The sequence below is a fragment of the Ctenopharyngodon idella genome, chromosome 8, assembly GCF_019924925.1.
Source record: "Ctenopharyngodon idella isolate HZGC_01 chromosome 8, HZGC01, whole genome shotgun sequence".
In the NCBI taxonomy this organism is placed as follows: Eukaryota; Metazoa; Chordata; class Actinopteri; order Cypriniformes; family Xenocyprididae; genus Ctenopharyngodon; species Ctenopharyngodon idella.
The window spans coordinates 31651782-31668447 of NC_067227.1; the positions used below are offsets into that span (position 1 = coordinate 31651782).

At 35.1% G+C, this 16666-nt stretch overlaps 1 protein-coding gene across 2 annotated transcripts; it reads left to right on the forward strand.

The window, feature by feature from the left end:
- Positions 1 to 262: 262 nt before the first annotated feature.
- vsig8b (V-set and immunoglobulin domain containing 8b) lies at positions 263 to 16368 on the forward strand. 2 transcript variants are annotated; one of them, XM_051904477.1, is made up of 8 exons: positions 263 to 314; positions 1994 to 2097; positions 6399 to 6568; positions 9326 to 9527; positions 11513 to 11662; positions 11924 to 12046; positions 13470 to 13608; positions 15717 to 16368. In XM_051904477.1, exons 2-8 carry the CDS (start codon positions 2022 to 2024, stop codon positions 15961 to 15963), a joined length of 1107 nt encoding a protein of 368 aa, XP_051760437.1. In that variant the 5' UTR covers positions 263 to 314; positions 1994 to 2021; the 3' UTR covers positions 15964 to 16368. The 2 variants fall into 2 exon arrangements, with proteins under 2 accessions (XP_051760437.1, XP_051760436.1); XM_051904476.1 differs by having other exon boundaries at positions 283 to 416.
- The last annotated feature ends 298 nt before the right edge of the window (positions 16369 to 16666 follow it).

A 16666-nucleotide genomic window follows, 5' to 3' on the forward strand; every position in this document is an offset into this window, starting at 1 on the left:
TTTCAATATCCAAATGAGAAGCACTGCTTTTCTGTGAACACTGTGTTTGGATCATGAAATCCAAGGACTCTTGAAAATTTAAAATGGCTGTTTTAATTCACTTACTGTGATTCTCTGAACACATTTCACATTAGATAATCCAGAGTAAATACTGCACTGGAATGAAAGCTCTCTCAGAGGCCATGAATCACAACTCAAACATGTCAGGTGTAAATAGGCTGGTCATTCACTCAGTTTGTTATTTTCAGCCTGTGATTGGTGGAATGCTGTGAGGGGGCGGGGCTTGAGTTGAAACACCTGTTTACCTGCTTCAGGTGAGTGAGAGTGAGAGTTGAGTACAGGAAACCGCAAAGAAATCAACTGATAGAACTGCTGTGTTTGTTGGATTATTCTGAAATTGGTTGCTCCATTGAGAGGTAATTTTATTTTTTGAGTTTACATGAGCTTTATATTAACAAAAGAAACCAGAGCTTGTTGTGAAGTTGGTTGTGATATAAGAACTGAAGTTTGGACTTTGCTCTTTAAAAGAGCTAACAGAAATGAGATCCTTGCCTGCTCTGACCTCTATTAATTAGTTTTTCTGGCTTATTTAATTTCTTATGAGACTGAAATGATTATTGCAGACCGTCAGTAAGGTTCATTGAATCAAAAGCTGTCTGATTTAGTGAACATGTTTAAGCTGCATTCAGTTGTGAAAGGACTCTCTTTCTTAAAGTTTTAATTACTGTGTGTTTTATTGGCAGTTACACTGGTGCATGATCCTTAAATGATTTATGGACACACTGATAAGAATCACAGTTTCGGTATTTTGAGTTTTAAAACAAGTAAACCCATTTCCTTTTTATTGTGTTTCTTTTTGATAACTCCACCTGGTGTTTCAAACATTATAACGTTTATGAAAATATATGATAGACGAAAATATCGGTCAGGCAGTGTTTGAGAGTTTTGGATTTGTCACACTTGTCATTTGATAGTGCACAGTTCCTGTTTCTAAATGTTTGTTTTGAATTAAGTAAATGTTGTGAAAAAAAAAAAAAAAAATACATTTTTAATTAACTTAAGTATATTTAAGTATTATAATTTATTTTATTTTTCTTTGTTTAAATCTAGATAGTGGATCAATCTGGCAAATATAGCGTTCCAACACTCTTAAACAGGAAGAACTAATTGAAGAGATACAATAAAAATACATACTGTATTTTCTCTTTAGTAAATTTTAAATTGACTTTTTATTTAAATGTTTTTTATTATTATTATTATTATTATTATTATTATTATTATTATTATTATTGAATATATCATTAAATAAATCAGTATCAGTATTGGCCTTTAAAAATATATCTGGTCACTTATCAAAATAAATTGTTTATTTATTTATTTATTTATTTATTTAAGCATTATTATTATTATTATTATTATTATTATACAATTGTATTTTATATAACATTACTTTTTTTATTATTTTATTTTATTTTATTTTATTTTAAAGTCTGGATAGTGGATCAATCTGGCAAATATAGCGTTCCAACACTCTTAAACATGAAGAACTAATTGAAGAGAGACAATAAAAATACATACTGTATTTTCTCTTTAGTGAATTTTAAATTGACTTTTTTATTGCAATTTATTTATTATTTCTTATATTATTATACTTTTTTTATTGTATATAGCATTATATAAATCGGCCTTTAAAAATATATGTATACATATATCTGATCACTTCTGTCAGATACGAGTCCATCCACGGTTGCTGATTTCATTTTTCTATGCCATATTTGTTGACATTTCTCCTTTACTACTTCAGAGTGATTAATGATTCGTTTTTACACTTTTGATTTGAAACTCGAGACTTTCTCAGTCCAGTTGAGCTAAAATGACATTTGAATTTGTCATACGTGAGACCCTTATCAGAATCAAATGACTCACACTTGCAAATGAGGTGTCCAGTCAGCTAAGGGACAATGACAGTCTGTGCTCTCTCTCTTTTTTTCAGGTTTTCAGTAAGAAGTTGACATTTGGCTATGAGCAAGTCCTGGATCAACTTCCCCTTACAGCTAGCTGCATTATACATCATTGCAGCGTGTCTAAATCATGCAGGTGTGTGAAATACTTGTCTTATTTATTTATTTATTTAACAGTCTCTTTGAGGGTTTTCTGCATTAAAGGTCACTTTTCTCTTCACTCTGTGTGGGCTGTATCGAGTTTCTACGGCAGTGTGACCATGTTATGCATAAATTAACCCTGCATATTAAGAAGTTGCACTGGCCTCCCACTCCACTTTATGCAAATTCTAGCTCTGAATATTACTGGTTCTGAGTTTCAGTTTAATGCCTTTGCATTCGTATTTCAGACTTCTAAAGAAGAAGCAGATGTAGCGTGCACAAAACAATAGTTCATTATGTGTGAGCACAATTTGCATCGTATTAAGTGCACTGAAATTATAGAGCATGAAAATGCATGATTTTTGACCATATATCAGGGGGGTTTAGCCCAGCGGTGGTGCTCAACACATTCATGCTTGGACTGTTTTTATTCCAGCTGAGAGAGGCGATCCGTAAATCACACAGACACTCCCTGCGTTTTGTGTGAAAGTGCAATACTAACAGGGATGACACAGTCGTCTGACATGTTCTGTTGTTTTGGTGGTGCAAAAAAAACAAGATGAACCCAACAATCTGTAGCATTTAAAAAAAAAAAAAAAAAAAAATAGCAGACGCCCCTAGGATTGCTCATCTGTAATCAAGGCAGTTGTTTGTGAATTTGAGACACAGATTGTGACAGGAAGATCTGAGGAAAGTAAAGTACATCAATTCACGTTGCACAGATCGCCTAATTGTTGTTTCAGGCATCATGTCTTCTCGTTCAGTTTCTGATGGCAGTAAATCAATGTTGTTCAGTGTTGGGGAAAGTTACTTTTAAACGTAACGCTTTACAATCAGTGTTGGGGGTAATGCATTACAAGTAACTTGAGTTACGTAATCAGATTACTTTTTCAATTTACAATGAAATATCTAAGTTGCATTTTCAAATAAGTAACGCAAGTTACTTTTGCACATTTATTGACTGACAGCTCTCCTGTCACCATGTTGAGAGAAATAAAGTGCAGAGGTGTTGTGTCGCTGTGTGAACATGATGGGTATTGTAGTTCTAGACTAAATGTGAACATGCATTTACTCATCGCACTTGCATGAAACATTCAGTATTCCTCAAAATGAATAAAAACGGTGAAATGGAATCTCAGAATTTTACTTAATCCTTTAATAATTCACCATATTAAATTACACAAATATACTTTGGCCCGGTTTCACAGACAGGGCTTAGCCTAAGCCAGGATTAGGCCTTAGTTCAATTAGGACATTTAAGTAGCTTTTATAAACGTTCACTAGGAAAAAAAACATTACTGGTGTGCATCTTGAGACAAAACAATGACACTGACATATGTTAAGATCTGTCAGTACAAGTTTATTTCAGTTAAAACAGCTCAAACATGCATTTTAGTCTAGGACCAGCTTAAGCCTTGTCTGTGAAACCGGGGGTTGAAGTATTTAATCTCACTTTATTAACTTTATTGTCTTTGCTGACCTTCAATGATCTAAATTTAACCATACTAATAAGCAAAAAATACTTTAGATTGGGTTTGAAAATAAAAATAACTTCCTTCTCCTGTATCCTATTCTTCTATAATCCAGAATGGCAGCACAGCTGAAAGGTTTGTTTGAGCTGCTTTTTTCATAAAAAGTTACTTTTTTAGGGAGTTACACAATATTGTAATGCATTACTTTTAAAAGTAACTTTCCCCAACACTGATTACAATATTGCGTAACTCCCTAAAAAGTAACTAATTGCGTTTTATGAAAAGTAATGTGTTACTAATGTTTGTTTGTTTGTTTTTATAACAACAAAAAAGTTATATTTTTGGCAAATGTAAAGACCCTTTCACACCAAAAGTGAAATAAGCCTCAGGCTGAAGGAAATGCAAATTCACACCTTTACAGTAGAGGGCGCAGCTCAAACCTTTCAGCTGTGCTGCCATTCTGGATTAAAAAACAATAGGACGCAGAAGAAGTAAATGAATGCTCACATTTAGGCCATGTGTCCACCACGAACGGCATTAGTTACTTGAAAAAAGTAATCTGATTACTGTACTTAACTTGCATTACTTGTAATGCGTTACCCCCAACACTCCTTCGTTTGTGTGACCTTGACAGCCGTGGCCTTTGTCGAAGCTTTAACAAGCACTAAATGTTATAAATTAGCATTGTACACTCTAAAAAAATGCTGGGTTGAAAATGGACAAACCCAGCGATTGGGTTGTTTTAAAGGATTAGTTCACTTTCAAATGAAAATTAGCCCAAGCTTTACTCACCCTCAATCCATCCTAGGTGTATATGACTTTCTTCTTTCTGATGAACACAATCGGAGTTATATTAATAAATATCCTGACACATCCGAGCTTTATAATGGCAGTAAGCTTTACTCTATCCACATCGATCCATCATAAACATACTCCACACGGCTAATAAAGGCCTTCTGTAGTGAAGCGATGCATTTGTGTCAAAGAAAAATACATATACATACATCACATCCTACGCCTTCCCTATTCAACTATTTTTTTCATAATTTGAACACGGAAGGCGGTCTGGCGGAAGCTAGATATTGTACTTCATAACTTGTTAAATATGTATTTTTCTTTGACACAAATGCATCGCTTCGCTTCAGAAGGCCTTTATTACGTTTATGATGGATCGATGTGGATAGAGACACGTTTGGTAACGCTCACTGCCATTGTAAAGCTTGAATGTGTCAGGATATTTATTAAAATATCTCAGATTGTGTTCATTAAAAAAAAAAAGAAAGTCATATACACCTAGGATGGCTTGAGGGTGAGTAAAGTGAACTAACTTTGAAAGTGAACTAATCGGTTGGGTTAAATGGCGGTTGGGTTAAATGTTTGCCCATACTGCTGGGTAGTGTTATTTAACCCAACTATTGTTTAAAAATGACTGTTTTGCTTGCTTAAAATGAACCCAAAATATGTTGGAAATGAACATTTATTAATAAGTTAAGTTAGTGAATAATAATTAAACAATAAACATTTATTAAATTGCTTATTAATAAATGTTCACCTTTTGATTATTATTGTTGCCTCTAGTAATTATGTATTTGATTTATAACTTCCAACCTATTTTGGGTTCATTTCAAGCCAGTCATATAGTAATTTTTAAACAATAGTTGGGTTAAATAAAACTGGGCAAACATTTAACCCAACCCCTGGGTTAAAACAATCCAATCGCTGGGTTTGTCCCTTTTCAACCCAACTTGGGTTGTTTTTAACCCAGCTTTTTTTAGAGTTGAAGGCTTAATAGAGAATGTACCGTATTTATTGAAATATTCTGCTAGGTGCCACCATCTGTGGAAAACATTTTCCAGTGATCATGGCTCAGGTAATTCATCAAATGTGGGAGAAGAAAGTTATTACCGGCCAAATATCCAGAAGCACCCTGCAAGTGCACTTTCAGCATTTTAAAGAGCTGATGGATGGTGTCTGGATCAGTGGAGTGATGCTGTACAGTCCAAATTGCAGCAGTCTGTATCATCCTCCACACAACCAACACTCAGAACCAACCCGCAAGACTGAAGCATGGGAATTGCACTTAGCAGATTTTCTAGCACAGACAGAACATGCAAATAAACGGCACTATTAGCAACATTGATTCATTATAGCAAATCCCCCCTCTCGATCCCTATTTAAAAGTGCATATATCATGGAAAACAGGGCTGTTTGTGCTCTTTCAAAATAAATGGTGCCGTTTCCTTTCTTCTTCAGACCAATCATTGAAATTAAGCAAAAATGGTTTCTTCAGAAATCGTCACAACTATCAGCACATTAATCAAAAGGTTAATCAGTATTCACCAACTTGGAGGTGTCATTGACATGCATTTCTCATGCAAAGAGGTTAGCCAATCATAACAGAGCTAATTTGCATATTAAATGTGCAATTGAAAAACTGTGAAAAGCCCATTTAATTTGCATTAAAAACAAAATTGCCATTGGTTTTGGTGCAGGGGACCTTGACTAAGTTTTAGAGAGAAAATGCAACACAAAATTCAATTCAATGGGCAAAAACTGGTTCTTAACTGGTGGGCCGTGGCCCAAACATGGGTAAGAAATCTGTTCTGATTGGATATATTATGCAAATAATAAAATGCAACAAACCATATAGTCATGAATAGTAAAGATAGCACAATAAAAAGGCTTATTGACTAGTTGAGAACCAAACGAAAAAAAATTCAATTGAATATGACATATTATAGGGGGGTTGGTTGGACAAGACAGGTGTTTTTAAAATGAACGGTCATTAATTCATTATTCTGTATCTCTCTCTGTGAACCTTTAGCTGTTACGTGGGCTATACAGGTGACGTCCACAGGACCACAGACGATCAAGAAAGCCCAGGGGGAAAGTGTTTCTTTGGGATGCACGTACACCTTGGACGCCGCAGATGTCGGAGAGCTGGACATTGAGTGGACAGTCGTCAGTCAAGACATGACCCAGAAAGATGAGCTGGTGAGAGGGCACTGAGAATACAAAATAGAGTTTAAAGATGGATATTTTTAATATTTTATTTTTATTTTAATATGTTCCTTGAGGTTCACTTATAATGTTCATACAAACAAATATATATGCAGAAAAATGATTTTTTTCGACTATCATTCTGCCCCTCTGTCTGAAATGATCCACTTTTAAGGCGTGTCTGTAAATGACCATTGTTATGATTGGTTAACATCATTGCATAGGAAAAGTATCAACGCACATGAGTAAGGGTACATTCACACGACAATGATGTACTAAAAAAATTTTTCCTTTGCATCTTTCACATATAGATGCCGTTGTTAAAATGATCCCTGTTCAAACGGATCTGCGAAAACGACTAAAAACACTGTTTTATTCATGCCAGGACACTGTATTATTCAAGTGACACTACACGCCTATAGACTGAACATGTAATACACATGCACATGACGTCACCGTTTTCACAAATTTGTGTTTTTGTAGTTTATACAGAGACTTGCACTTTGAAACCTGTATTCAAAAGTTTTGTTTTCAGGCCCCAAAACACTGTTGTCATCTAAATGAACAGCTAAAATGAATAAAAAAGTTTTCTGTTTTTAGTTGAAAACAGTGTCGTGTAAACAGCCCCTAAGTGATTTAAGAAAGATAGTTCCGTCTCCTTTCGAAAGCATCAGAATCGCGTATAAAGTTAATTTACTATATTATTATTATTTACTATATTAAACTATATAGGCATAGTTTAAATATATATATATATATATATATATAATTTATATATATATAAATGGGCCATTCTACAGAATGGGTTCAAAGTTAGAGTTGGAAACGTCTTGAAAACATTTTTTAACAATATTTCAAGTGTAATTTATGAGATTTGTTGTATTTTGAATCCAATCTTTCTTTGTAAAAGGCATATAGTTAATCATACTGATTGCAAAGTTAAGGATTCATTAGTTTGAATATACATTGAACCAAACAATATAATAACATCTTAGCTGATAATTCAATATACTTTATTTTTGACAAAACATCCCATGTTTCGGTCGTGACTGCACATTTTCGGTAGTGACAGTAATGTGTTGGAAGTGACAACATCACATTACAGAATTTTAACTCATACTAAAACACTAATAAAACATATTAAAATACTAATGATTTGCATAACTGTACTAAAATTTTGTTTATTTCTCCCAAATAAATGATTATGTGTTCCCTTTTGTCACTACCAAAACAATGATGACATGTTTCTGTAGTGACTATTTTAGATACTTTTGAGCCTAGCTCAAAGATGCTAATCAGCACATTGTTAGCTAGCACAGTTCTGAACAGTTGTACACAGGGGAAAAAAAAAAAAAAAAAAAACTAAATTTTATCGAACAACACTCAAAAAACGATGTCACAACCGAAACTTCACCACGTTTCGGTCATGACTGTTTCGGTAGTGACAATTTTAGATACTTTTAGCCTAGCTTAAAGATGCTAATCAGTGCATGGTTAGCTAGCACAGTTCTGAACAGTTGTACAACAGAAAAAAAAACTAAATTTTATCAAACAACACTCAAAAAAACAATGATGTCACAACCAAAACTTCACCACGTTTCGGTCGTGACTGTTTCGGTAGTGACAATTTTAGAAACTTTTAGCCTAGCTCAAAGATGCTAATCAGCGCATGGTTAGCTAGCACAGTTCTGAACAGTTGTACACACAAAAAAAAAAAATAAATTATGGAATAACACCCAAAAAATGTGCAGAAAAAAGGTGTTTGGTAGTGACGTTCCTTAAAGTTACACAGATTTTCAGACTTTTGAACACATTTAACTCAAAATGATGCTCCCTATCTCTACTATGAAAGAGAGGCTATGAGAGAGAAGGACACAGGAATATTTCCTGATCAAAATGTGGAAGTGTGTTAAAATCAGTCTCAGCCAATGGACTAAAACATACACTGTTTCGGTAGTGACATGAAAATGCGGGACACATTTTTTACATAAAGTTTCATGATTTAAAAATAAAATATAAAATATTTTTTCAACTTCACTTTTTTTAAAAAAAAAAAAATATTTTTAAAAACAACAATGGAAAAAAATGCAAAAATTATTTCTATATCATTTTCACAAGTTAAAATTTAGGGGTTAGGGACAGCCACCTCCCAATTGAAAATACCCAATAAATGATGATTTTATATATAGAAACACATAAAATTGTGTATATATAATTCTATTTTTTTACTTGCTCTTTCTGTGTAATTGTGAAATTTACTAGCAATTTCTGAGTTAATTCTTTCTACACCCTCATCATCTAACCCTCATATTACATGAGAGATGGAACATACTATGGAACATTTGTTACACTGCAAGACACTTTAAAATGAACTACTGAAGGAATAAAGGTGATTTTTGCAATGCAAAGAATGCATGCTGTGCAGCTTTTCTTGACGTAACATCTGGTGTTTTCTTGATAAGACAGGAATGTAAGAATGTTTTCTCAGCTTCATGGAGATCACAGTCTACACCTGATCAATCGTATCATCTAGATGGATTTATTTTGTAATTTCTTCCCATTTCTCCCTCGTCCAAGCTACTTAACCTCAGGCTTTTCAGGGATGTCAGTGGAGATTCAGAGAAATCCGTGCGTTCGGTGTATTAGAGGCTCCGTCTTAATGACGGCGGGTGGTTATACCTGTTGTATTAGATAAGGCTCACTTGTGCACCGTCTCACTGAGCTGGGTTTCTCTCTCTGACTGTCTGACAGATCTTATCCTACACTGGAGGGAAACAGTATCAGCTAGGAAACCCAGACCTGATGAGTCGCATGAAGCTTGTCGGCGACCCGAGCCGCGGCGATGCCACGATCACCTTCTCCACCCTCAAGGTTTCGGACACAGCCACGTATCAGTGCAAAGTGAAGAAGACACCGGGCTTCGACTCGAGGAAAGTCACTTTAGTGGTGCTGGGTGAGTCTGTCTCTGCTGACCGGCTCTGACAATCTCATCGAGCTGCTGGGTTTCTGTTTTACCGGTTCTCTCCACCCTAACATGCCCCTTTCACCCAGTCGTTCATGATGACATGACTGGAATGGCAGGTGGGGTGGACGCTCTTTGCTCACGCCTGCCTTCTGTTTTCCTCTATTAACCTCAGCCCAACCCCGCCACCTCGTCTGTCTAGAGACTCAATGATTTCCACTTTCTTGGAAAACTCTGGCTCAGTGCTGTGAGCCTTTAAATGATTAGTTCACTTTCAAATTAAAATTAGCCAAAGCTTTACTCACCCTCAAGCCATCCTAGGTGTATATGACTTTCTTCTTTCTGATGAACACAATCAGAGTTATATTAATAAATATCCTGACGCATCCGAGCTTTATAATGGCAGTGAGCGGAATCAATGAGTATGAGCTGAAGAAAGTGCATCCATCCACATCCATCCATCATAAACATACTCCACACGGCTCCAGGGGGTTAATAAAGGCCTTCTGAAGTGAAGCGATGCGTTTGTGTAAAAAAAAAAAAAAAGATCCATATTTAACCAGTTATGAAGTAAAAATATCTAGCTTCTGACAGACCGCCTTCTGTATTACATTTTTTTTTTTTTTTTAAATCTTACATTTTTTTGTTTTAATAATAGTTTTCATAATAACCCGTGTTATTTTAATATCGTTGAGATGGCTTTTTATTACTAATTTATATGTTTTTAATTTATATGTTTTAAAATTTCCATTTTTATTTTAGCTAAAGTGTGTGTATATATATATATATATATATATATATTATTAGTTATTTATATCTTTTGCTGTAGTGTGTCAGTAGGAAATACCAGTTTACATTTCCAAACATTCATTTTGCCATTAATTGTAATAATCCAGTGAGATTTTTGTATGCACAAGGAGTCTGACAACAGCCGGTGCTCCACACGGAGATCTGATCTCACCATCAACAAATCCGTCTGTGATTACATGAAGAAACAGATGAAACTGAGACAAACTAAATCCAGAAGAACTGCTGCAACGTCTCCAATACGCTTGAAGAAACCTTCCTGTACAGCTACAGTACTGTGAAGAGTTTTAGGCACTTGTGTAAATATGCTGTAAAGTGAGGGTGCTTTCAAAAATAATGCCATAAAACAATTTTATTTATCAATTAACTTCTATTAACTAAATCAAATCAATATTTGGTGTGACCACCCTTTGCGTTTAAAACAGCTTTTGCCCAGGTACTGTACACTTGGGCATCATTTTTCAGGTAGCTTTGCAGGTTGGTTTCTTCAAGTGTCTTGGAGACGTTGTCGCAGTTCTTCTGTTCTCAGTTTCATCTGTTTCTTCATGTAATCACAGATGGATTCGATGATGGTGAGATCACTGGATTACAATTAATGGCAAGGAATGTTTAGAAATGTAAACTGATATTTCCTAATGACACTCTACAGCAAAAGATATAAATAACTGGATTAAATCCATTTTTGGGGGTTGAAAATACTAACATACAGTTTAATAAACATGCGACTCTAATTTCACGATCATTCCTCGTCTTGTGACTTACAAGTATGAGATTGTCAACATGAAATTGTATTCCCAAACCATTTTACTTCCTTAAATGTGATGCCTTTCTGTGTGAAATGTAAAGTAGGACTTGATTTTTATCTAATTAGATGGAAAGCTGGTGTTGTACACCAGAATGCAGTCAGACCTGATTGTGAAAGATATCACTACTGTAGCTATCCAAGACAAATTTCTTTCGTTTTTTGTTTTTTCATTTTTTTTTAATCAAATTGGCTACAATGGATGATCACTGACATATATAATTACTTTTTCAATACACATATTATTTTTAAAAAGTAAAAATATTAAATGAAAATTAATATTATTATATAGCCATCTCAGTCTCCATGCATCGGCCATGTGATTTTGTCCATGACCTCTGATTCTTTTTCTTTTGATTTCTTTCAGTGCGACCTTCGCCCCCTAAATGCTGGGTGGAAGGTAGCGAGGAGAAGGGCGGAACCGTTTCGCTCCGCTGCAAATCCTCCCAGGGTTCATCACCTCTAAAATATGCATGGACGAAGGAAGCTGGAAACATGCCACCAACCGCAACACAGAGTAAGTCTCCAACCTTGAACGCAGGTCTAGTGCCACACTACTCAGCAAATACTTGAAGCGAAAGCTTAATATTTGGTCCCGCTTGAATAACCTGTAGCTTCAGGCCTGTGCGTTGTAAAGCCAGCTGCTGTAGATGAAAACAAAAACATTTTTTGAGCCTCATAGCAACCAAACAAGTTTTGCTGTGTGCAATCTGCCGTAAACGACACTGCTGGGCCTTTTGCAATGGCTGCACATTCTGAATGACTCTTTTGTTTGAAGATTCCCTGACAGGAGAGCTGCAGATCAGAAACCACAGTGAGAGCTACATGGGGAAGTACATCTGTGAGGTCAGCAATGAAGTAGGCACAGAACGCTGCACATACGCCCTTCAAGCATATAACCGTAAGTATGGGTGGATCCACAAAGTATTTGCACAACAAAGACACACTTGACGTCTGATTGTCAGTGCATTACATAACAACATGTCAAATTAATCTGACAGGAAGCAAGAAATTTCACAAAAAGATTAATTATCAAAGAGAATTAAACCTGCAGTTACTCTGCAAGGACACCTGTGTGTGAAGCTGAGAAGTTTTTGAGTCTCTTCTGCTCACCAAGGCTGCATTTATTTGATTAAAAATGCAGTAATGATGTGAAATATTATTGCAATTTAAAATATCTGTTTTCTTTTTAAAAACATTTTAAAATGTAATTTATTCCTGTGATAAAAGCTGAATTTTCAGCATCATTACTCCAGTCTTCAGTGTCACATGATCCTTCAGAGATCATTCTAATATACTGATTTGATGCTCAAGAAACAATTCTTATTATTATCAGTGTTGAAAACAGTTGAGCTGATTAATATTATTGTGGAAACCATTATACACTACAGTTCAAAAGTTTTGGGTGAGTAAGGTTTAAAAAAAAGAGAAGAATACTTTTGTTCAACAAGGATGCATTAAATTAATCAAAAGTGACATTAAAGACATTTATAATGTTATGCAAGATTTGTATTTCAAATAAATGCTGTTCATTTAACTTTCCATTCATAAATAAAATGTATCATGGTTTCCACAAAATATTAAGCACGCAGCAAAAACTGTTTTCAACATTGATAACAATAAAAATCATTATTAATAATTGAGCACCAAAATAACTGATGATAATTTTGCAGCAAATCAGCATATTAGAATGATTTCTGAAGGATCATGTGACACTGAAGATGCTGAAAATTCAGCTTTGAATCACAGGAATAAATTACATTTGAAAAATATATTTAAATAGAAAACAGTTTTTTTTTTTTTTTTTTTTTTTTTATTGTAATAATATTTCACAATATTACTGTTTTTACTGTATTTTTGATTAATGCAGCCTTGGTCAGCAGAACAGACTTTTGCAAAAAATGGAAGTTGGTGAAGAAAAAAGTTCCTGAGGCTTTTGAGAGATTTTTAATCTATTACTTTAAGTGTCCAAATACTTGAATGGTAGTTATTTGCATATAAGAGTCTCTTTATGCTTATTGAACCAATGGAGAAATCAAGAAATCCAGTCATCTTCCTGTGTATTCAACACAATTCTGTTCAGGGTTCATATGTTATACTCAGAGTACCTGCAGTAGCTTGTGTGTTTATGAAGGCCATTATGTAGTATGTGTCCTTGTACAAATTATGCAGACTCACTCAACAAAGCATTTTTTTCTTTTGTGAATATTATTTTGATAAACCTAGATGATTTTGTAAGGCGTTTGAAGCACTTTCAGATGAACGGTTTCTCAGGTTAAGAGTGAGATAACCTACTGTCTTTTATCGGAATCTTTTATCTCTAGCAACCAATAAAGTGGGAGTGATTGTGGGAGCTGTGATTGGTGCTTTGCTGCTGCTGCTCCTCCTCCTTTTGCTGATCTGGCTCCTGATTTGCTGTTGCAACAAGCGGCGCTATGAAAAAGAGGTTGCCAATGAGATCAGGTAAGATATTGCTGGTCATATATCCCAGTGTATACGGATTATTGAAAAGGAAAAAATGTAGGGTGGGGACTTGGTTCTATGCATCGGGTGTTGATTGGGTTTTGAGATGTGGGTGTTGCACTCAAAAAATGGAGGCAGATGAACATGAGCTTACAGAGGCGGAGGTTAAGTGGACTAAATGCTTGGACAAGTCCTGCAAACATGATCAGAGAAAAGTGTCATTTTCACCAGGTCAATTTTATGACATAAAAATGACATAAAATGGATGAATTGTTTACAATAAGATCTATAACATTAAAAAAAAATAAAAAATCCCACAGACGTACACTAAAGGAGGTGAAGTTGCAGAGACAAGAATGTTGGACTCCTTTGACTTGAGGCAGTATAAAAGCACTAACAAACACATTACACAACTACATTAGCAACCACAAAACAACGTCCAGGCAACCACCCACAACACCCTAGCAGCATCGTGGGAAGGTTTTCATGGGCATATACTAGTCATAATACTACAAAATACTATTTTCAGTGGATTTTGCAAGCATTTTAGAGGATTTTCAAACTTTTTAGGAAAATATAGCCCAAAACTGTTATTTTTGTTCCTACTATAATTGTAAAACTTAATTATCAAATGTAAAAATCATTTTTTGCTTCAAAAACTGAGTGGTTTGAATGGGAATGGCGCCTCTGGTGGTACATAGGTACGTTCACACTATGTCAGAATTGCTGTAATTATGAGTTTCTGACATGTAAGAAGTGTTCATGCCCTTGTAATTACAATTTGTGGCCACACTTTAGTTTAGGGTCCAATTCTCACGATTAACTAACTATTAACTATGACTTTTGCCTCAGTAAACTCTTAATTACTGCTTATTAATAGTTGGTAAGGTAGTTAAGTTTAGGTATTGGGTAGGATTATGGGATGTAGAATATGGACATGTAGAATAAGGCATTAATACTGGACCTTAAACTAAAGTGTTAACCAATTTGTAAACTCAGACATTTCTGAGAGCTCCGACTTGTACCACATGATCACTGTACCACCTGACCTGGCATTGATAGTGTTAATTCCGAACAAGATGTCACGTTGTCATCATATAATTAGGGTGTAGTGATAAACTGGGTATAATTTAATTTATGTCATTCAGAGTAACCAATATAAACGGACCATTTTGGATCAAGTCATGCATTCAATATCATGTGACAGGATGTGACATCATTCAGACACCTGCAAAGGACCACATGGTCATGAAGCAAAGTAACTAACTCTCTTTTAAATTTGAAAAATTAATGTTTTCATTTGCTCATACGCATGTCCCGAAACATCAGGTCATTCGGTACAACTGCTATAAAACATGGAAAATGTTGTAATATTTTAAAAACTTGTACTAAATATAAAATGTTTGATTGTCCTTTTGCTAGCTAGCTAGCTAGATTTCAGCCTGTTAGCATTGTTTGAAAATATCGTCATTCGGTAAAACCGAAATTTTAGCTAAACTGAATGATTTTTTTGTGACAAATTTTGTCCATTTTGTAAAAAATGACAAAAGCAGTGTTAATTGATTATAAAAACCACATAATCTCATTATTAACTCTTAATAAAACTTCAAAATTAGTTATATCTCCATTATGTTTTTTACACTTTTAAAAACCTTATTCGTCAATGACCCACATACTTAGGATAATCACTGACAGTTTGTAGAGACCCGATTTCGAGGGGGACCCGATTTGTCATGACAACGGTAATAACTACATGGCATGAATGCAGCATGTCTCAACACTGGCATACTGTCTCACTACATGCTCAAAACAAGTTTCCCTTCACCAGCGGAAGTAGCCTACATACTTTTAGTGCATCGTTAAGGAATGTCTCACAATACCTGGCTGACTAATCAGTAAAACAGGTACCTTTTTATTCATCAACCGCAACCACACCCAATAATAATTAACTGGATTAGCCCCAAATAGTCTAGTGTAGGCCTATGTGTGTCCTTATTTTTGCTTTGGCTTTATTTTTATATATATATATATATATATATATATATATCTCAAAACATACATGTGGCTAAAACCATGTGACATTGTTCCTTTCCTCTACTATATCTCAGGGAGGACACCGCAGCTCCGGAGAGTCGCCCAGGCAGCCGCAACTCCAGCTTCCGCTCTGTAATGAATTACCGCGTCCACCCGGGAATCTATTACAGCTCTGTAAAGAATGCAGATGTCACACGGGCCGGATCCGGTCGCAGCAGCACCCACACCGAACGCAGCCGAGCCCAGAGGGAAGCCAGGATGCTTGCATCTGATCACAGGCCTCCGCTCACATATGACAGCAAATATGGATATCCAGTATAACCACTGACGTCCTGCCAGGGCAAACTGCACTGAAAAGATTCAACTCACTGAAAAGATGCAATACCATGCAAGACCATGGCAAGATTTGAGGACATTATTACTGCACAGAAGAATATTCACATTTGTGAAGGATAGATATACTGTATGCTAATGTGTATATATTGTGTTGATGTATTTTTTTGTATGATTGTTTTATAAGTGTTTACATAGTTGTTTTGGTGAAATGAGGTCAAAACGATGATGAATATATTAAACTAACAAACCTTCTAATTTCTTTATAACAATAAATTCAGTCTTTTAAGATTGAAAGTAAAACATATAAAGTGTCATCTGAGTGATTGATGTTTACCACAACTGATGTGTGCGTTGATCAATGTTTATATGTGAATAAAAGCCTAAACTCAATCTGTTTGTCATAAAAAGCGATCGTGTCTTTTCAGAAAATTTGGACTAAACTGCTCAATTCATATGGATTAGTTTTACGATCTCTTTATGAACTTTTTGAGCATCAAAGTGTCAGTTGCACTGCTGCCAATGGAGAGACAGAAATCTCTCAGATTTCATCAAAAATATCTTAATTTGTGTTCCGAAGATGAACGAAGGTCTTACAGGTTTGGAACGACATGAGGGTGAGTAATTAATGACAGAGATTTCATTTTTGGGTGAGCTAACGCTTTAAGTATCTGATTGTGCAGGAAATTGT